General features: G+C 32.8%; 7 protein-coding genes across 7 annotated transcripts in view; 3 read left to right on the top strand and 4 right to left on the bottom strand.

Moving 5' to 3' along the window:
- Window positions 1-468, bottom strand: part of LOC106715329 (plastin-2) — a 42324-nt gene extending 41856 nt beyond the window's left edge. Inside the window, exons 1-2 of the mRNA XM_014508608.2 lie at window positions 383-468; window positions 134-272 (exon numbers count right to left, since the gene is read on the bottom strand). Coding sequence (XP_014364094.2) covers window positions 134-196 — 63 coding nt within the window. The 5' untranslated portion in view covers window positions 197-272; window positions 383-468. The remainder of the gene's footprint in view (window positions 1-133; window positions 273-382) is intronic.
- A 912-nt stretch (window positions 469-1380) lies between these two features.
- Window positions 1381-2137, top strand: LOC106715330 (protein lethal(2)essential for life). Its single transcript, XM_014508609.2, has one exon. The coding sequence runs from the start codon at window positions 1483-1485 to the stop codon at window positions 2017-2019; it is 537 nt and encodes a 178-aa protein (XP_014364095.2). The 5' UTR covers window positions 1381-1482; the 3' UTR covers window positions 2020-2137.
- Window positions 2138-4934: 2797 nt separating this feature from the next.
- Window positions 4935-7219, top strand: LOC106715324 (facilitated trehalose transporter Tret1). The gene is made up of 3 exons (XM_014508603.2): window positions 4935-5091; window positions 5608-5740; window positions 5832-7219. The coding sequence occupies exons 1-3, from the start codon at window positions 5056-5058 to the stop codon at window positions 7031-7033; spliced, it is 1371 nt and encodes a 456-aa protein (XP_014364089.2). The 5' UTR covers window positions 4935-5055; the 3' UTR covers window positions 7034-7219.
- Window positions 7220-9136: 1917 nt separating this feature from the next.
- Window positions 9137-9808, bottom strand: LOC106715323 (protein lethal(2)essential for life). The gene has a single exon (XM_014508602.2). It carries the CDS (start codon window positions 9745-9747, stop codon window positions 9226-9228), a length of 522 nt encoding a protein of 173 aa, XP_014364088.2. The 5' UTR covers window positions 9748-9808; the 3' UTR covers window positions 9137-9225.
- A 468-nt stretch (window positions 9809-10276) lies between these two features.
- LOC106715326 (heat shock protein 26-like) lies at window positions 10277-10753 on the bottom strand. The gene has a single exon (XM_014508604.2). It carries the CDS (start codon window positions 10751-10753, stop codon window positions 10277-10279), a length of 477 nt encoding a protein of 158 aa, XP_014364090.2.
- Window positions 10754-12299: 1546 nt separating this feature from the next.
- LOC106715322 (protein lethal(2)essential for life-like) lies at window positions 12300-13072 on the bottom strand. Its single transcript, XM_014508601.2, has one exon. It carries the CDS (start codon window positions 12938-12940, stop codon window positions 12410-12412), a length of 531 nt encoding a protein of 176 aa, XP_014364087.1. The 5' UTR covers window positions 12941-13072; the 3' UTR covers window positions 12300-12409.
- Window positions 13073-17441: 4369 nt separating this feature from the next.
- Window positions 17442-18217, top strand: LOC106715321 (protein lethal(2)essential for life). The gene has a single exon (XM_014508600.2). It carries the CDS (start codon window positions 17528-17530, stop codon window positions 18077-18079), a length of 552 nt encoding a protein of 183 aa, XP_014364086.1. The 5' UTR covers window positions 17442-17527; the 3' UTR covers window positions 18080-18217.
- The last annotated feature ends 2960 nt before the right edge of the window (window positions 18218-21177 follow it).

The following is a 21177-nucleotide window of genomic DNA, read 5'->3' as shown; positions in this document are numbered from 1 at the left end:
CGTGCTTTGTACTAAACAAATTCAAATTAATATGAAATACAAAACCGATGGATGTGTGGACAAATTAGGAATATATAATATGCTCCCAGCCGGTTCTTCTACAATTTTCTATTTACTATTTAATAAAACTTACCTGAGCAAATTGTTCCCTGATTTCGACTAACTCCTCATCAGTCAATTTTGAATTGTCTGCCATCGTCACTAGTTAAGTTTTATCACAAAATCTTATAACACATCCACTATAGTCGGCGTTATTAAATGTTTTAATCTTTCTGTTAATTGAACTTAAAAACTAATATGTATAAAGTTTTTTAAAATAAATCACTGCACAAATACTTTTTCTGTAAAAAATGCCGTTCATAAAAGAATTAACACAACATACCGGCACAAAGTGCTTAACGATAACTCGTTTACACAGTACGAAAGTCTTTAACAAGGGCGACCAATGAAATCTACGTCCTGCTTCTGTCGCGGCCAAAGTTTTGCGAAAAATTAACTTTGTCATGTTGCCATTATAAAAAAAAATTGCCATATAAAAATACTTTTTGTAAACCTTTTTAAACTTATTTTAATTTTATAAATAGCTCTTAAATAAGTTAATATAAAAACAAACTCAATTTCTTAAAAAAAAAAACAATTTTAATTTTGACATTGACAGAAATCAAATATAGATGGCGCCATACCATAAAGTGTCGACATCTAGCTTAGTCAAAGGAAAACAATTAGATTTTAACAAACCACGTAGCGTTGACGCTACTCACCACTAGATGGCAAGAATGTTCGAGAAATATCTAGAATTTAGGAAACATTTTTCAGTCGTGAAACATCAGGAATTATCTAGAGTTCAGGGGATACAAATAGCAGAACCGCATTTTAGATCTGCGTTGTAAATGCAGTGTTTTTTTATTTAATTGCATGTTCATTTTCACCTGGTTGGAAATGTCTTGGAAATAATTAATGAAACGTATATTTTATAAACAATTAAATTTTAACTCTCTAAAAGTATAAAAAAATTAACGATATTTAAACAAAAGTGATTATTAAATTTCATAAAATTAAAATGTACAACAATCATTAAGTAGTAACTTTCTACAAATTTAATTTTGCTTAGGATAAATGTACTTAAATATAATATAGTTAGGAGTGCGCTACGGCGTTACACTAGAATACAAATTTAAACTCAATTTAATATATTGTAAATTTTAAATTCCTATTAGCTATTCTCATATTTTTGTCAAAAAAATGAGTTTATAAAAAGTACATACTCTGTAACCTAGGTTATTGTCGGTGACAATACCGAAGCGGGCCGTTAGGTAAGCATCACTGGGGCCTAGAAGCTTCCACAAGCTTCGAGAATTCGCACGTTGAATAAATACGCTTGAATTCGCCGCTACTCGTCAGTTCTTATTCAGCGCTCGAGAGGGTAACATTGTCTGCGAAGCTATCGCCGTGATTTCTTCTGTGTTTGGAGAAAACGCAATCATGTCGCTGCTACCATTTATGTTGGAGATTGAACAACCACGTCGTCTGCTGGATCAGCACTTCGGGTTGGCACTAACTCCGGAAGATTTGCTAAGCGTCGCCGCTGGACCCTTGTTGAACAGGGAACATTACTATCGTCCATGGAGGCACCTGGCGGCTGTGACACGGGACCTCGGCTCCAGCATTAAGGCTGACAAAGACAAATTCCAAGTAAACCTGGATGTCCAGCACTTCTCGCCTGAGGAGATCTCTGTGAAGACTGCTGATGGATACATCGTCGTTGAAGGAAAGCATGAGGAGAAAAAGGATCAGCATGGATACATTTCTCGGCAGTTCACACGCCGGTATGCGCTGCCCGAAGGTTGTACTCCCGAGGCAGTCGAGTCCAGGCTATCTTCTGATGGGGTTCTTACTGTAACTGCCCCTAAGAAGGTGCCCCCAGCGGTTCAGGGAGAGCGTAAGGTGCCTATTACACAGACCGGACCGGTCCGCAAAGAAGTGAAAGACCAGGCCAACGGAGACCAGCCCGAGAAGTAAACTGCGTTTTATGTTTGTACGCGGTTGTACCCCGCTTTTTAAGGCATTCCTCCTTCTGTTTGATTTAAGACTGATTATTTTTTAATTTCCTAATAAACTGTGATTTTGGTTTAATAAACCTGGTTTTTTATTTCTAAATAAATGAACCTGTTTACCTTACCTACATACGTACCCTACCTAAGTTAGTCTAAAATTTCCTACCTAAAGTATAAAGATTCGAAATTTTTTCAACAATATTGTACAAGAACGCCTAAATTTAACTCGCTTCCCCTTTTTACATTTTTCTGAAAACAATGCAATTTATTAAATTACTAGCTGTCGCCCGCGACTTGATCCGCCCGGAATAAAAAAACGTAGTATAACTAGCATGTGTTGTTTCAGACTATGTTCTACATCTGCCAAATTTCGTCAAGACCCATTTCGCAGATACCTTCAAACAAACAAACATCCATCAATCTAAATTTTCGCATTTATAATTAGTAAGCTAATATATTTTATAATCTTGCAAATAAGTTCGTTCGAATTCCGCGAATTCCTCCGAACGGAGACGCGGGCGACAGCTTGTTTCTTATATTACTAACTAGCTTTTACCCGCGACTCCGTCCGCGTGGAATAAAAAATAGAAAACGGGGTAAAAATTATCCTATGTCCTATTCCTGGTTCTAAGCTACCTGCCCACCAATTTTCAGTCAAATCGATTCAGCCGTTCTTGAGTTATAAATAGTGTAACTAATACGACTTTCTTTTATATATATAGATCTATCAATGAGTAATCTATATCTTACTATACATCGAGTAACGACGAACTTCAGCAAACGCTTTTACAGAGTGGCCAGCTGGCCAGACAGTCTATCTCAATATCAAGACAAAGTCTTCACCATCGACTTGTTTAATATTTACTAGGCTTGCTGACATTGTAAGCGATTTAAGCAGCGAATTCTTTGGTTGTCCGGTTCGCTAGTCGCTTGTTTTTCTGTTTTTTCTTTCTTCCTGTATATTTTAATTTGTTAATTTTTTTAAAAAATTATTGTCATGCTTCCCTATTCTTTAATATATTATTTTCACTGTCTATTTGCGAAAACTATAAGAACACAGTTTTCCAGTAAAATAAAATAAAAAAAAAAAAATTAAACGCAAACGGAACAGATGCCGTCAGATATATTGTAGCAAACAAGGTGACTAAATACTTCTGAACAAAATGTCAATAAGTTCCTTACACCACAAGTTACCATAAATATCTGAACATTCCTTACTTCATTTATATCTGAGCAGATGCTTGTACATATTAATTTCTATACAATAAAAAAAAAAAGAAAACCGACCTTTTAAAAAAACAATCTCAAACAAAATGCACTAAAAAGTAACAAAATAATGTTAAGAAAACCCTCGAAAGTAAGAAGGTTTTCTTCTTTCTAGTAACATGTCTATATTGTATAATTATTATTTTTCGCAGTCGGTGTCGGCCGAGGTAAATAAGACATTTTATACGTGAGATGTCTTAGATCTAGTTACGTTTATGTTCCTACTTAGGCCGAAAACGATCTAATCGAACTATGAAACCAAGGGCAAATATAACCTACATTAAATTACTATCTTGATAAAGAACATATTTATTTACATAAGGGTTAATACTGAACTCGAATAATGGCGTCGAAAATAGGGCATGATTTTAGTTGATGTTTCTAAAGAAAAAAATGGTTATTGTGAGAAAAGTATAAAAGGTAGATATATGCTATTAGCCGCGTACCCACCTAGCGCACAGGCTCACGCGGTAGCCTCGGTGTCCGGATCGCGAGCGATGGCTCCTGCGGCAGCCTCAGTAGTTTTGTTCCGCGTGACCGTGGCCGCCTCGCGAGGCAGGCTGAGCCATCATAAGTCCGCAAGTATTCGTAATGGACAGTCGTGTATTTTCAGCTGCAGCTATTTTCCTAGCTGATTTTTGTTTAAAGAAACGAAAACAGTCACGTATCAAAAAAAACCTATTGGACTGCTCCTGACTGCCCATGATATCAAAATTACAGAAGACAAACACGGCAAGAGACAAACTTGAAGTAGCTTCGCGCGCGAGCCAAAACATAACCGTCCCCACCCAACGCACAGCGCTCACTGAGGCACCTTTGAGCGCGTCCAGTTTACCGACAACAGATGGATCGGGGCCGAGCCGTGCTCGGTCGAGGAAACGCGCGGCCGAGGCAGGCCGAGGCACGTCCACACCAGCCGAGGCATTGGCTCACGAGGCTGCCGCGTGAGCCTGTGCGCTAGGTGGGTACGCAGCTATTGCCGACTTTTATTTGGCACATTTAAAGAGCTACAATTCTTCCATACATCATTTTTATGTACGTCCTATAGTTTAGCTTACGTATGCGATGAAAGCACAAAAGTCCTTATTTTCGCAACGCGTATTGAAGTTAAATACAAAATCTACTAGTCTTCTAGTTATTATAAAAAATTATAAAAAAAAATGGGACCCATCTGCAAGCACTACCTTTCGATTAATTTTTTTTAATCAAAATCGGAGCATCATGGGCGGAGCTACGCGGTAATACACATAAAAAACCTCCTTCTATTTGAAGTTGGCTAAAAATACCACTTGTTGTTATCGCTAATCGTAGCTCTTAAAATAAACTAAGATCAAAACATATTTCATATGAAAGTATAGCTTATGCGAACTGTGAGAACATGAAAAACGGACGTTTATAAAACGTGCATTCGATTAGACATTTTATAGAAAGTCGATATTTAAAAATAACAGCAACATATATGTTGTAAACAGGACGGTTGAGTATTAGTTGCTCACAAGATTTTCCACTTTGCGAACGTTTTTGCATCATATTATAATTTAAATCTACATTTTAACAAAAAAAAATTTATGAAATTTTGTGTAATACATTAAAATTGAAGTGGTAAATAAAACAGGAAAACAACTATAAATATTGTTTTATAATTATTTGAAAAATGTAGATTTTAGAGCAATTAATTGTGGATACTAAAGATAATTTGTAGAAAAGGTGAAAAAATATCTTGAAAGCCATAAAAATGTTGACGACAAAGCGGGTTTATTTGATCAAGCAGGTATTTTTTTTTTTTCATTTTTATCGCACAAATAAATTCTTAACCCTAAGAAGGTTTATATACCTTGTACAACTTACAACGAGAGAGATAAATTATTATTAATTATAAAACCATTTATTATAACTTATAATCAACAAAAACTCGTCGTCTTCTATCCATATTCATAGCAAAATATGTAAAGTATGTCCCCAACATTCTGTTCGCATACTCATTTATAGTCTTAAGATTACTAGTTCTTTTTATTTTAATGAAACATGTTTGCATGGAACTAAGATAAAATCGTGTAAGAATTATGTTTGTACTTTTGTAACTTATTTACTTCTTAAGCCCTAGTTTAAATTCTACTAAAAGGTGTCATGTTTGATAAGCTAATTTATTCGAATTCGACTATATCAATAAAATGTGAGGAAAAACTCTATACCGCTGCTAACAGATATTATATTGGCGGTTTAAAGTACGAAGCATGCGTAATGTTTTAAAAACATAATTAAAACATTGCCTTAACTCTTATTCCAGGTAGTAGCTACTTCAGTATCAGGATTCCTATCACTATGCGGAGGTCTTGCGTTTGGATTTAGTGCAGTTCTTTTGCCCCAACTAAAAGCAGATGAGAATTACCCATACGACGAGAATTATGTCTCTTGGATTGGTAAGAATCAGCTATTTCAATCGTTGCTCCTTTATCCTTCGTTAAAAGTTCGATAGTCATACAAGTTGAGATGTTTTCTTTATTATTTCAGCGGCAATGACTCCACTTTCAATGGTCCTCGGATGTTTATGCGCGGGTTCAATAATCGACAGAGTCGGAAGAAAAATGGGACATATAATTCTGGCATTTTTCTTTGTCATCAGCTGGACTGTACAAGCCTTCGCCAGCAACAACCCTATTATGCTACTTGGAAGATTTTTGACGGGACTCTGTTCTGGAGCAATAAGACCTATAACTTTAGTCTATTTAGGAGAAATCGCTGACCCAAAATACAGAGGATTAATGTTATTTAGTCCATCATTAACATTATCTCTCGGAGTTGTGATAAATCATGCACTAGGAGGTTTCGTTTTCTGGAGAACGAATGCTCTAATATGCAATGCACCTAGTATTATATCAATAGTCCTGTTGTTAGTTTTAAAAGAAAGTCCTTTATGGTTAATAGCTAAAGGAAAGATAGACGAAGGTGTAAAAGTTTTCAAATGGTTTAGAGGTGATACTGATGCGGCGGAAAAAGAATTGAATTTGATATTAGAAAAACAAAAAGAAAAGAAAGTGGAATTGACCGTGAGAGATTATTTTAAAATAGACTTTATGAAGCCGTTATTGATAACTTTCTTTCTTTCTGTATCGATGCAGTTTAGTGGTGCTAATATTATAACATTTTATGCTCAGGATATTTTAGGTCAAATAATACCAAACGACTATGATCCATTTATTCTTATGATTGTTGCAGATTGTATAAGATTTATAGCTGCAAGTTCTATATTCTTCTTTGGAACAAGGATTCCTAGGAAAATTGCGTTCTTCGTATCCAATTTCGGTGCTTGTACATTACTGTATTGTCTATTATTGTTCTTGTATTTAAATCCACCTAATTTAAGGTGGATTTCTCTTGTTTTATTGATAGCGTATATGACATTTAGTAGTGCAATAGTTACATTATCTTGGTCATTTGTAGCTGAATTGTATCCATCTAAATTCAGAGGTGTTGGGTCGGGAGCTAGTTCGGCCGTGTCATACTTTTTGTTATTCATCTCTGTTAAAATAACGCCAGGTATAGCTTCAACTCTTGGTGTTTTAGCTTTATTCTGTATTTTCGCTACGATAACTGTTTTAAATGGTGTTATACTTATCTTTCTTCTACCAGAGACTCATGGACGAAGTTTACAGGATATAGAAGATGGTTATAAGAAAAATAATGTTAGGAATGTGGAAGTATCAAAATTATAGACAAAATTGAAAGATTCAAATGTGTTTAGACAAGAACAAATGTTTGTAGTATTTTTAATTACTTGTAGACTTGTAAATATAGTGTTTATTTAGAAATTGCATCGAAGACCTAACATCATTTATATACTAGACCTAACATATTATTTGTGGCAACATAAACACATACTGTGTATTTCGGTGGTTTTATGATTTATTATAGATTTTATGTGTGTAGCTACCTCTCTATTTCAGCCAATTCGGATTATCTTTTGCTTGTTTGCCACTTTATACGATAAAAAAAAATATTCTTAGTATATAACTCCCGGAAATCTATAAAGAACATTGGATAAAGAAATAATCAATTAAGGTTCGGTATATTTTCTATTATAATATTTCGAGGTCAATATTTCCATAACAAGACTTTAAGACAAGTTGATTGTAAAAATTGTCAGTTATAATTATTCCAAACACCTTAAAAACAAGTTTTAAATGAAGTAGAACATATTAAGATAACATTATTTTTGACTTATTCCAATACATATGAATCACATATATATTTAAACACAATGGCAAAACCTAACCGATATACCATTTTAAAAAAAAATATCATTTTCTATCGTTACTTTACTTCCATTATATGCTGTTTGGTTAGAGGTCAAAAATTATGATGAACTAGCTGTCACCCGCGCCTCCGTCCGCGCGGAATTAAAAAAAAACGTAATAATTAGCCCATGTGTTCTTCCAGACTATGTTCTACATCTGTGCCAAATTTTATCAAGATCCATTCAGCCGTTCCGGAGATATCTTCAAACAAACATCCTTCCATCCATCCATCCATTCATCTAAACCAGGGATTCCCAAAGTATTGCTTATTCTCACTCTGTCTTCTTTTATTAACCTAAGTCAGAATTAAAAATAATAATAATAATAACAACAATGATCTTAAAAGTAGATAATTTGGACATGGGAACGGTTCATTTTGGAAAAGGGGATCACTTGTCCAAAATGGTTTGGGGACCCCTGATCTAAACATTCGCATTTATAATATTATAAGAAAAGTAAGATTTGACAATAAGGGGTTAGTAAACTTGTAAATTCACAATTTCACTGCAACATGTCAGTAAAACTTGTTATGTTAAACAGACTATAATGTGTAGGTTGTGATGAATCAATAAGATATATCTTGTAAATAGTTCATTTGATTAAATAACTGGTGTAAAGCTAGTTATGGTTTAAAAAGGTAAAAAATATCACCCTGTTAATAGACTCTTGAATTAATTTAGGTTGACAGGACATTTGTTATAGCTGGAAGAATTGGTAGTAATTTCCGTAACTGTCGAAATGTATGTACGAATATTGTTGTCTCCCACATTTGGACATAAAGACATAAATAATATTGTTGTCTTACACATTTAGAGACAAAACAAAGATAAAAAATATTGTTGTCTTACACATTTAGAGATAAAACAGAGATAAAAATAATATTTTTGTATATGAGGTTTAGCCGTGGAAACCTACGTTAAGACATAAAGTGTAAGTAAGTGTTTGATGTAGAATATGAAGAAATACAGAATAGAGTGTATTAAAACGTTTTGTTACATTATTGAATAAAATGAAACTAGTCTATACTTTTTCTGTGAATATAATTCAGTAAATGCATTTAAATTCTATAATAAAAAACTTTATTTTATTTTGCTATTAAATTAAAATAAAATTAGACATAATTTCTTGAGCCTCTCAATTTTTTTTCTTAATTTCTCGCTAGCGCAATATTGCCGACTATAAAATATAAGGTAAATAATAATACAAGACAAAGTCATCTATAATTCCATTATATGGGTAAACTCTGCATAAAATTTAGATAATTACAGAATGTTATTAAATAAAAAATATTTCTCACGTAGTTCTGTAGTTTAAAGGTGGACAGGGCAACACATCCTGCGGTTCATCCGTCCTCAATTGTCCATAGGTCCAGATCAACTGATTTTAGGTGAACTGCTGCTAGTTTTCTCACTTCTCCTATAAAAGATTTTACTTGCAATGTTAATTTCTATTTTAATCTTATCTTTCAAATCATTTTATGAAAACTTTCCTTTTATAACCTTATGTAACTAAAACGAAATGTTGACAAAACAAGATGTTTATTTAAATAAAAAATATAACATTAAAATACAGTCTCATCAAAGTCAGTCAATAAAACCGCAATATAAAAACTACTTCTTTTCTTCGTCAGATTTGGGAAGATCTTCTTGTATTTCTTTCCTCACGGGTCCTGTGTGAGCTACGGGAATCACTCTTTCGCCTTTCAGTAAACTGGGTTTCGTTGGTGCTAAAACTGTCAACACGCCATCCGAAGACAATCTGGATTCAATAGTTTCTGGATTTATATCATCCGGCAATTTAAAACGCCTCACAAATTGTCTCGATATAAAACCGTGTTCATCTTTCTTTTCTTCATGTTTGCCATCAATTACGATGTATCCATTTGCGATTTTAACTGTTATTTCATCAGGCGCAAAATGTTGTACGTCAACGTTGATCTGCCATTTATCTTTGTCGTATTTTATACTGGATTCTGTACACTGTGGCCACCACATACTGTAATTTGGAAGTAATGGACTCAATTTCGCTGATAACAGATCTTGAGGGCTTAAGGTTAATCCGAAGTTTTGGTCGAGTAGGCGACGCGGCCATCTTGGTAAATCGTAGTCGATAAAATATGGTAGGAGAGACATTGTTTCGTTAGTTCTGTAGTTTACTGAACTGTGTTCGAATTCAGTCTGAAGTGGCGAGGAACAGCTGCGCTTATATATCATTTGGCAATGTACCGAGGCGTATTTGGATCCTACGTGAAGCGAGATGAACGTTCTAGAATCGGGAGTACAGAGTACACGTCAATGTTTATTTTGATTATGATACAAGGTGCATATACCTATAAATAAACTGGAAAGTCTCTGCGTATATTCTCGATTAGTCATATTTATTAAATTAGTTTATTGTTTATGCCAACCATTGTTAAAAATAAGACAATTATTATTTATACACAAATAAAAGGAAGAAATTAAATATTCATACTACTCATTTTCTTTGATTTCCTTCACCGATATTTATTTATATTTTTATTTTTATTTACGATAAATAACTTTTCAAATATCTCATTGAGGCGCATTTTTTAGTGACTCCTATAAATTATAATTAGAAACGTTTGTCCAAGAAGCTTTTTAGCAAACAATAAACATAATAGAAACAAAAAAAAAACAATGTTTATTTCTTAGTTTTATCATCACACACTGGTCCTTGTTTTATTGGAGAGCTACATTTAGTCTCTTTGACAGGAATGATAGATTCATTTTCTTTACTAGGACCAGAATAACTTATAGGGATGATAGTTTCAGATGGCATATTAGCGTCATATGTTTTTCTGGGTGCAGTAATAGTAAGTATACCGTCAGAAGAAAGTTCAGATTTTATTGTTTTCGGGTCACAACCATCTGGTAATCTAAATTTCCTTACAAATTGTTTGATAACCTCGCCTCGTTTCGTTTTCCTTTCTAGTTTACCTTCAATGACAACATAATCAGGGATAGCTTTTACACGTATCTCTTCTCTTTTGAACTGATGTAGATCTAGGCTGATTTGAAATTTTTCTTTCGCAACTTTAATTTGGGGTCTTATTCCTCTTGTATATCTTACCAATGAACATAGCTTGGGACGCAAACCGTGTAAGCTGTTTAAAAACATTATTATTTTTTTATAAGCGTGCCAAAAAATTAATCATTATTAGTGTTTTATTACTTTTAAAACGGTATTCGCTGCAGACTTTAGAATCTAGTTTACTATGAATTCTTGACATTGATTACCATCGACAATTATAGTGTATCTATGAATGGATGATTAGTTTGACAAATGACGCCTATGAAATATCGAATTAATTTTGTATGAGGATTAATGTTGTACTAAATGGAAGGTTATTGTAGTGTCGACCGTACGTGTATAACTATCAAATATAAACTGTCGAAAATCGGTCTTGTAATAATAGCAATCGAACAAATAAGTACTAAAAAAAGCTCAAAAAATATTTATTACATTCATTGCCATAACTTCTTTTCTCATTACTGATTTCATTATACTTTCTTTAAATTTATTTTAATTTTAATTATCATACTCATCTAATTTTATTTTATATTAATTTAAATTTAAATTAAATTTTGGATCCCACAGTCAAATTATTTTATATCATTTTGGGTTATCATTGTATTGTATATAAATAAATAAATATTATATTTACGTATTTAAATTACTCTTTGAATTCATTACAGTTATTTGGCTATGCATCGCACAATTACTAAAACAATATCAAATACATTTTTTTTGTTTGTCAACACCTCAATTTTTGGTTTAATGTTTTTTCTTTTCTTTATGTAGGTTTGAAGAAAAAAAATATAATAGAAAGAAACATTATTATTTATATTTTAATTTAAAAACAATAATCATGAAATTTCCGATTGTAAGTTCTATGAGAACAGCCATCGAAAATCGAAAGCGATTTTACTCAACCCATTTCTAGTGCATCGTCAAATGAATTGTCAAACTGATCATTTTTAAATAGACACTATACTTGATTTTTTTTTACTGTGAAAGTTTTTAATCATCAGTCTCCTTAGAGATCTTACTAATATTATAAACTACCTGTCGCTCGTGACTCCGTCCGTGCGGAATTAATAATAAACTTAATAAGCAGTTCTTCCAGAATATGATTTACATCCATGCCAAGTTTCATCGAGATCCGTTGAGCCGTTCCGGAGATACCTTTAAATAAACATCCACCCAACCATCTATCCAAACATTCGCATTTATATTAGTAAGAAGTAAGATAAGAATGTTTGGATGGATGTTTGTTAAGATATCTCCAGAACGGCTGATTGGATTTCTATGAAATTCGGTTTAGACGTATAACACAGTCTGGAAGAACACATAGGCTACCTATGATCCTGGAAATGTATACGGTTCTCGTGGGATACGTTTGATTAATGTATCTACTCGACAATTCTGCAACGGTTCAACACACCTTATTGAAATAAGGCACAGATATATTTAACAGTCCATAGTAACACATGAGATACTTTTACTTTTAAATTGATTATAAAATTGTATTTTATAAAGGACCTTGCTGTGGCTGTTGTTAACTTATTGATAGCTTGTAACCTAGTAACTTCAATTGAAAAAGTGAAAAACACATAATTTAAGTAAACAAAAAATTTATTTTAAAAATTTTACAAATGTGTTTATAACTTATAAGTAAACAAAAGGTTTGGTACAAAAATTTTACAAACTGGAAACATACATAATCAGTCTTAAACTTAAATACTCATTCGAGAAGATAATGGAACTTTGTAATTACTTTTTGGCTTCTTCGTTATTGGCATCCTTGATCTCTTTACGCACAGGTCCGGTTTGTTGAATGGGCACGGCTCTTTCATCCTTCAAAGCTGGTTGTTGTTGTCTTGGAGCAACTACAGTTAGTACACCGTCGGAGGACAGTCTGGACTCTACAGTCTCGGGTTTGCAGCCCTCTGGTAGAGCGTACCTGCGCACAAACTGACGAGAGATGTAACCATGTTCGTCTTTCTTTTCCTCATGCTTCCCTTCGACCACAATGAAACCATCGGCCGTCTTCACGCTTATTTCCTCCGGCGAAAAATGTTGCACGTCCAAATTGATCTGGAATTTATCCTTGTCGGCTTTGATGCTTGAACCGACGTCCCGAGCCGCGGCTGCTAGCTGCCTCCATGGTCTGTAGTAGTCCCTGGATAGTAACGGACTGACGGCAGCGGTTAACAGGTCGTCAGGAGTCAACGCTAGGCCGAACTCTTGATCCAAGAGGCGGCTTGGACGTTGGAAACCAAATACGTATGGTAGCAGAGACATTGTTATTGTATTACTTCACACTCAAATAAGAAACACTTCGTAAGATAGTTTGGTAAAAATCGCTTCGCAGCGCTTCGCACTTCGCACAGTTCAGTTGCTTGATTCAAAATTCATGCCAGTGCGCGCGCCGCGGCTGCTTATATACCCGCCAGATACCGCCATCTAGTAGCAGGTAGAAAATTCTCGAAACGAATTGTTATTGGCGAACGTGACCGGGCATACGCACACATTGACAACATTAAAAAGTCGTTGCTTAGCAACGCCCGAACCGAATTGGATAGAAATTTCACGAATGTGCCGGCCGGCGAATTCGGCACGTAAACAAATTAATCAATAACTACGTTTTGACTGGTATTTTATGATGTAGACGTATTTTAGCTATTTCCTTCGCAATTTGAGCGTAAATTTTGAAGAATTAAAACTATTAAGGTTAACATTTTAAACAATTCATTTCCTTAATTAATGACAATATTTAACAGCATGTTAATAAAGTCACCTAATAGATAAAAACATAAAAAATTAAAAAATGAAAGTAAAAATCCCAAAATAGTATAAATAGTAAGTAATTATATTGGCAGGAGTTAGAAGGTTCTGGATTTATTTGATTGAAAATGAAAACAACATTTACTAGCACTATAATAGTATCGGAATAGTTTGCTTTGTTTTTTACGGTCGAGGACTTTGAAGTTATTAGCGAGTAAATCTAGCGTACTAATTCATATTTAAGTAAAAATGCCCTACTAAATGGTTGTATAGTTGCTACATACATGTTACGAGTACCTAAGTCAGAGCCGACACAGACTAATCGCGTATTGATTTATTTGTCCATACAAATCAAAATCCTTAAAGTTTATTTATTTATTTATTTGAACATTTTGCCTTTTCCAGGCGTCGTTACATATAATTTTTTAACATACAATACAAATTACTTATTACTAGGAATTACTAAACTATTACATTAGAAAGAAAGAAATACATTTAATATACGTTACCTATTTATTGCCTTATGTGTGCATGCTTATTAGAGTTTAGTTAGAGGTTAAATTGTTTTGAATTTTTAAAGTATTCTTCTATAGTGTAAAAACATTTCTTTATTAGAAAATGTTTTAATTTTCTTTTAAATTTAATGAATTCTACTTCTTCTCTTATTTCTTTCGGTAAGTGGTTAAAAATTTTTACAGCCATATAGTAAGGACTTTCATTTAACATTTTAATTATAGATTGTGGTAGATGTAATTTATGTTTGTGACGAGTGTTAACATTATGTGTGTCTTTTACTTTTGTAAAAGTGTTTATATTTTTAAATGTAAATAAACTAATATCATAAATGTATATAGAGGGAAGAGTTAGTAGCGTTTACGATTTGTTATTGTCATTTTTTTAACATTCGAGAACTTTTTAATCATTGTAACGATGTTACTGGCAGTTGTATAAACATGCAGTTAAAGTCAATAAACCTGTTTACAATAAATCGATGTTTTTTTGTCTCTGTAACCTTAAGAGGTAATAATTTAACGTTGGTTTCTTAGACCAAAATCTCCGTATTAAACATATCGTCATCCCTGTCATTAACTTTGACAAAACAGAGATAACAATATATTTCATACGGGGATTTCGGTCTCAGAAATACGCGATAAACCAAATAAGCTAATTTTAAATTTACTTTGATAATATTTGTTTTATAAAATGTCTTTGTATTTACTGATTTGTTACACGTGAAGTGTTAGAAAGCCTATATGCCCCGTTAGGTTACGGGCGTGAGTTTTGTTTTTGTTTGACTAAATTAATCGTGAGTAATGTTATCAAAAAAAAAACAGCTGTTTACATTAAAATTGTTATTTATTTGAAATAAAATTGTAGTCTACTAAAAAAGTCGCAATGCAGGCACAAAAATATCTTACGTAAGAAAAAGAAAAAAGGTTCGCCATTATGGAATCGTCGAACCTTTTCGAAGAATATTCCAGACATCGCCAGACTGAGTTCAATTTACGCGCTCTGCATTATAAACACATGAATCAACTTTTTTATTTTTCTCTCATATCTACAGTACTTCCAGCCAGATAACAACAAATTAAATAAAAACAATACTTTGATATAGAGGTCTATGTACTCATAAATTAATAAATGTTCATAAGCTAATTCTAGAATGATGATAGTGAAAATAAATTATCACAAAGTTGTTTGCACGTTTTATTAACTTTTTATACAACTTTAGTAAATATATATATACATATATATTTTAAACTAAGACTACATAATTCTGGAAATTGATTTTGCCTTTAACAAGCGAGTGGTCTGCACATGCGCCAACTTTCATGTCTGCTCTACTTGTTATTAATAGGATCGATAGAGGCAGACAAATAGGTACATTGTGGTTAACGAGTTATTGACTTTCTGACTGACGACTGATTTTCTAACAACTTTAAAGTGAAATAAAACCTATTTTAAGATATCTAATACAACGTTTAAAAAAAAACACTCAATTTCATTGATCGTCTCGTCTTTCGTAGTTGATTATTGGTATATACCATTAACAATATAACCGTTGGATTCCACTGCCTAAACACATACATACAAACAAAACATAGTCATCAAAATATACCCTTTGAAAAACAGAGGTAACAATATGTTTTGTACGGCAGTGTATAACCACGGTTATGGTATCTTGTTTATTTTTCGATAACAATGTGCAGAATGTTCTTCGTATTCTGTTTGTTATTATCTCAAGAATATAGACATAACAACAAAAATTATTTGTAAATACGATGCATTCTCGTCATTGTTGGCATTAAAAATACCACAGCAATGTTTTCAACATTTATAAAGGTTATATAAATATTACTTTTTGCCCGCTACTTGGTCTGCGTGGAATTAAAAAAAACTTATAAAGTACCATTTGCGCTTTATCAGAAAGGAATCTATCTCTGCACCAAATTTCATCCAGATCCATTTACCTGTTTTGGAGTTAGCTGCTAACATTATCCATAAATCCAACTTTTGCATTTATAATATTAGTCAGATAATTTTTAATAATAAGAGACAAAGCAAATATGTATTTTGTATTAATCCGTAAGTGAAAAAGTAATCAGGGGTAATAAAATATTATAAAAATATAAAAAATACAATTTAAAAATTATATAAACTTAAAATTCGTTAGCAAAAAAAAATAATAACGTATTTCGTCTGTATTTACTTTGTTTTTACACGGTCCCCATGTTTGTTTCATATCGCCTCTTTACGAGAACAAAGTGATATTTTTTAAACCATAACCATACATCAGATCAAATTCTAACATTTAAGCGTTGATAAATTCTAATTTCATATTGAAATGTCAACGCAATGTTTAAAATTGCTCTCCTGTAAAGTTGTCGTTTAACAAATTATAACGTTCTTGTACGTAACGTATATAGATGTGAAGACACAAAATATTTTTCAATTTAAAAATATTAAATAATCTTACAGCTTTATCTACGATATTTTTTATTTTTTTAACAAATTATTTATTATCTGTCATACAGATTCGGAACGATAGAAAAAATATTTGATTCAATACGTAATTTATTGTCATAGATATTAATTGTATAACGTTATTTAAAAAAGTAAAATAACATAATAATGAGTTATTTCAGCATATAAGAACAACGTAATAGTAGCACGTAATAATATGGGTGTGTCTTTGGTGTGGTAGGGACATGACCTACCCGAATGTTCGAGAATGTACTCAGCGGCGCGGCGGGCGCTAGCGGACGCGCCAGACGCTTCGCGAAAGTGCACGACTCCGACCTTGTAGCGATAGTTCAGCGGCGCCCAACTTATAGGTCGCTTATTTTAATCAAACATTTACTATTTGTTTTATTTATAACTAGATGTTGCCCGCGACTCCGCTCGTGCGGTAAAAAAAAGCTTGAAAAAAAGCCTATGTGTTTTTCTAGGCTATGTTCTTTACATGTGCTATAATTTATCAAGATCCCTTGAGCCACTACGGAGATACCTTCTAACAAATATCCATCCATCTAAACTTTCGCATTTATAATATTAATAAGATTATTGCATTTATATGTCTAACGGAAAGACACACGGAATACGGCTTAAAGATAATACTTTTGTTTTATTCGTATGGTAAATTGAATAGGTACGATATCAAAAACAATATTGTAACGATAAAACGTACATATTGTATACCATGTATTTTAAAATTCAATAGATCGTCTGGATATATTTTAAGCCATAGCAAATTCTTGCTACTAATAAAAACATAATACAATATGTTTATAATTTAAATTATTTATTTCATTAAACTATGATACCTTCTACATTCTTTTAAATATGTATAATGTTTTTCTTTTACATCAATGATTAATAAAACATTGAGAAAAGATGAAACTATATTGTGTGACAAAATATGAAAAACATGCGACTTCATAGTTAAGCACCTCTGTTGTTTTGAATCGGATCCAGAATTATCTACTCAATACTAGATGGCGCTTTGCTGTATATAAAAGGCCCGCGCGGAGTCGGAGCGTCATTCTGTTTGCAAACGAGCTAGTGTAATTTTCGAGTGCGATCACAAATTTCACAACCAGAAAAATGTCTCTGCTGCCATATTTGTTCGACGATTGGGCGTTGGGACGTCCCCGCCGCCTTATGGACCAGCATTTCGGCTTAGCATTGACCCCCGACGACCTTCTATCGGTGGCCGCTGGACCTTTGCTCTCCAGGGAATACTACAGACCATGGCGCCATCTTGCTGCAGCAGCTAAAGACCTGGGCTCCAGTATCAAAGCGGACTCTGATAAACTACAAATCAACTTAGATGTTCAGCATTTCGCTCCAGAAGAAATCTCCGTGAAGACTGCTGATGGCTACATCATCGTTGAAGGTAAACATGAAGAGAAGAAAGATGAACATGGCTACGTATCTCGGCAGTTCGTCAGAAGATACGCATTACCAGAAGGCACGCTGCCCGAAACTGTTGAGTCGAAACTGTCGTCAGATGGCGTCTTAACCATCACTGCGCCAAGAACGGTTCCAGAGTCGATCAAGGGCGAAAGAAAAGTTCCTATCGCACAAACGGGTCCAGTTCGTAAAGAAATCAAAGACCAGAACGAAGGTACCAGCGATCACAAAGAAGAAAAGTAAACGTTTATTTAAGAATTTTCCTTCCCTAGCTTTTAAGTGTATTATTCAGTACTCACATTTCCAAAGTATCGGCAGTGCCATTTAAGACTGAGTTTGTGTTTGTTGTTTTATAAGTAAATACATTTTCTTTGCTTCTAATACCGTCTTTTATTTGTCCTACTTCTTACATTGGCAGACTTATCGATCGGAAGGGTGGGTGTGACGTAATTACTAACGAGCATATTGCCTGGCAAAGAAGAAGGTTAACTCTTGTTTGTATTTCACATTTTTATTAGATTCTAATAAAACCATTTTTAGTAATCATTTTATTCTACCCCTTCTCTCAAAAACCAAATATCAACAATATCGATATAATAATTTCAAATAATTTTTACTATACATTTACGTTTTACTGTAAAATTAAGTTTTATTACATTAATTCCGAAGTAGGTATACGACAACCCTTTTTCACACAACTTTATTATACTGGCCAGCCGACCAGCCAGTTCGGCCGGACATTTGAGTAGAAAGGTCGGACAATCTATATTATTTAGGATTTTGTCTCAGTATTAATAGGTACTAGCTCCACATCCATCTCCCTCAGTAAGGCTTGTCATCGCGGGGGCAGTAGACTAGTAGAGTAGGCAGAGTAACCCTCCAATAGAATAAGAGTAAAACAACTTATTATATTTTGGTTTCATGCTGATCATTATAAATAGCTTGAATTTCATACATCTGAGGATTAAATTACACAGTTAACATTACAGTTTTAATTTAATGTTAGAAAAGTAAACAAAACCAGTTATTTTAACTTAACTAGCTATTGGAGGAGGCTTTAACCGCATTAGGCGGTCCTTGCAATTAAAAATAAACTAGAAACTTTATATTTAAAAATGTTGTTCATTACTTAGGTAAAGGGTTTTTGTAATGATAAAGTTAATAGTGCATATTTTATATTTGGCATAATGTTTAGTCAATGTTATTAATTTTCTGTTTAGCAATTGCACATGTACTATATCTAAAATGAAATGTTTTATAAGTATTCTACGTAAAACTTATAAATTGTAAGGAATGAATAAAGCTTTATTATTATTAATAGGTACACTCTCGTTTGGGAAATGTATTACAAAAGCCGGACAACTTGGACACCGTAAAAATAATTATAAAAGTTACCTTCTATCTTCCCAATTATCTCCTGCACCAATTTCGTCCACTTAATCACAAGACACCAAATTATAACACACACTAACAAACCACAATCGCATCAGTTTCGTGAAAAGTTTGTAATAATCGTGCGCATGTACCGCAAAAATAACGAGCTGCGGCTGCGGACAGATTCTTTATACGCCGGGTTTTGACTTTTTTTTGCACAAATTACTATAAATAATAACTAGGATATATAAGAAACATTGTAGTATTAATATAAGCCAGAAAAACTCTTAATGATCAGGTTTTCAAGAGATAACGAGCTCCAAACTGAATGACGTCACGTGAGAAACTATGACGTAATTTGATGCGCATGATTTGCAGTTGAACTCATGGCGCTGTTTGAGAAGGTATGCTATGTAAAATAAATGCGCGCGAATTTTAAATTAATAACGATGGACACATACTTCTAGATGGATTGTTCGGAGAACAAAAATGAGGCGAGTTAAATTAAAATATTTACATAAAAAGTTAATCGAATACAACTTCTTTTCTTCTTGTCTATATGTTACTCAACTATTTATATTTTTTGTGAATAGTACAGCATGGTAAATTTAGAAATTTATATGCTGTTAGAATAATCAGAAAGAAATTAGTAGATTACATTGTTGAGATTAAAGGTAATAAATGAAACGACCGATATTTTTATACGAATCCGTTTATATTAGCTACAACAAAACGATGACAGAATCACCTCGCGAGGAATAAGTGGATAAATAATATTATATTTTATACGTATGTCATAATAGTGTAAAAAAACAATTTATTTACTTTTTTAAAAGCTCAGTTACGCATATCACTACAGTGCCGTGTATTCACAAATATTAATTTATTAATTTATTTCAATATCGATTTGGAAAATTTGTCTATGTTTTGTATAGATACGGAATATAAAATAGAAATTTGATTTTTTCCACAGATAAAAAATATTTCAATTTAATTAATGTGCATTTTAATTTATTGCTTTTGTGATTATATTTTTTTAAAAGATATATTTAAAATTGTATTTTAATTAATTAAATGTAGATAAATGACAATAAAATTTTAGGTAAATAGAGACAAGTTTTAATTTTACCCTGATTGAATATTTCTAAACTCTTCTATTTTAATGATTTGATTTTTTTTATTAATCTACCTAACTGTTGGTTTCCACTGGTGAAACAATTGTACAAAGATATCTCTGTTATTTTCGAAAAGAATGATAGAAATAGCTATATATATGTTTTTAAATTGAAATCACTCGGTTAGTTTAAGTACATAAAAATAAGAGCCCCGCAGATAAGAATTTTTTTCGACCGATACTTCAATCAGGTGCTTAATCAGTATGAACATGTATGGATGTGATATGTCACCGATTTGGCATAATGTATAGTCAAACCAAGAATATAAACATACAGGTCTGAAGCGCTCCAATAGCTTTCTATATTAAATAACTTTCTATTGTGCTCAAAGTAATTAATTTTTGCACAATATGGAGTGGAAATTTATTTATTTATATTCCTGGTCATGTTTTTAGGGTTTAAAAGCCCTAATAAATACCAAGCCCTTTTATTGTTCCTACGAAGGGTCAACATAGTACGTACTATATTTTAATTAATCAAACTATTGGAGCATAAAAAGTCTTGTCTGCGGGCTCTTGAACATGTTTGCGGTTAATTTCTAACATAATGTTTCGTTTCCAAACCGATATTAAATTAGCCGGTTGTATGAATTTGAAGTGTACCTTCATATAAATAGAGTCTACATTGCATTAACAATTTATTACACTAAAACTAAACACTCATATTAACTATAGCCACAATATCAATTACAGTCGCAAAAGTAAGAAAATGAAAGGAAATTTTAATACTTAATTTAATTTTCTACTAAAAATATTAATTGTTTTAAATAAATGAAACATTGAAATCAATAAT

Source organism: Papilio machaon, chromosome 23, assembly GCF_912999745.1.
Source record: "Papilio machaon chromosome 23, ilPapMach1.1, whole genome shotgun sequence".
In the NCBI taxonomy this organism is placed as follows: domain Eukaryota; kingdom Metazoa; phylum Arthropoda; class Insecta; order Lepidoptera; family Papilionidae; genus Papilio; species Papilio machaon.
Note: the sequence above shows the minus strand (reverse complement) of the source record. Positions and strands in the feature narration are given on the sequence as shown.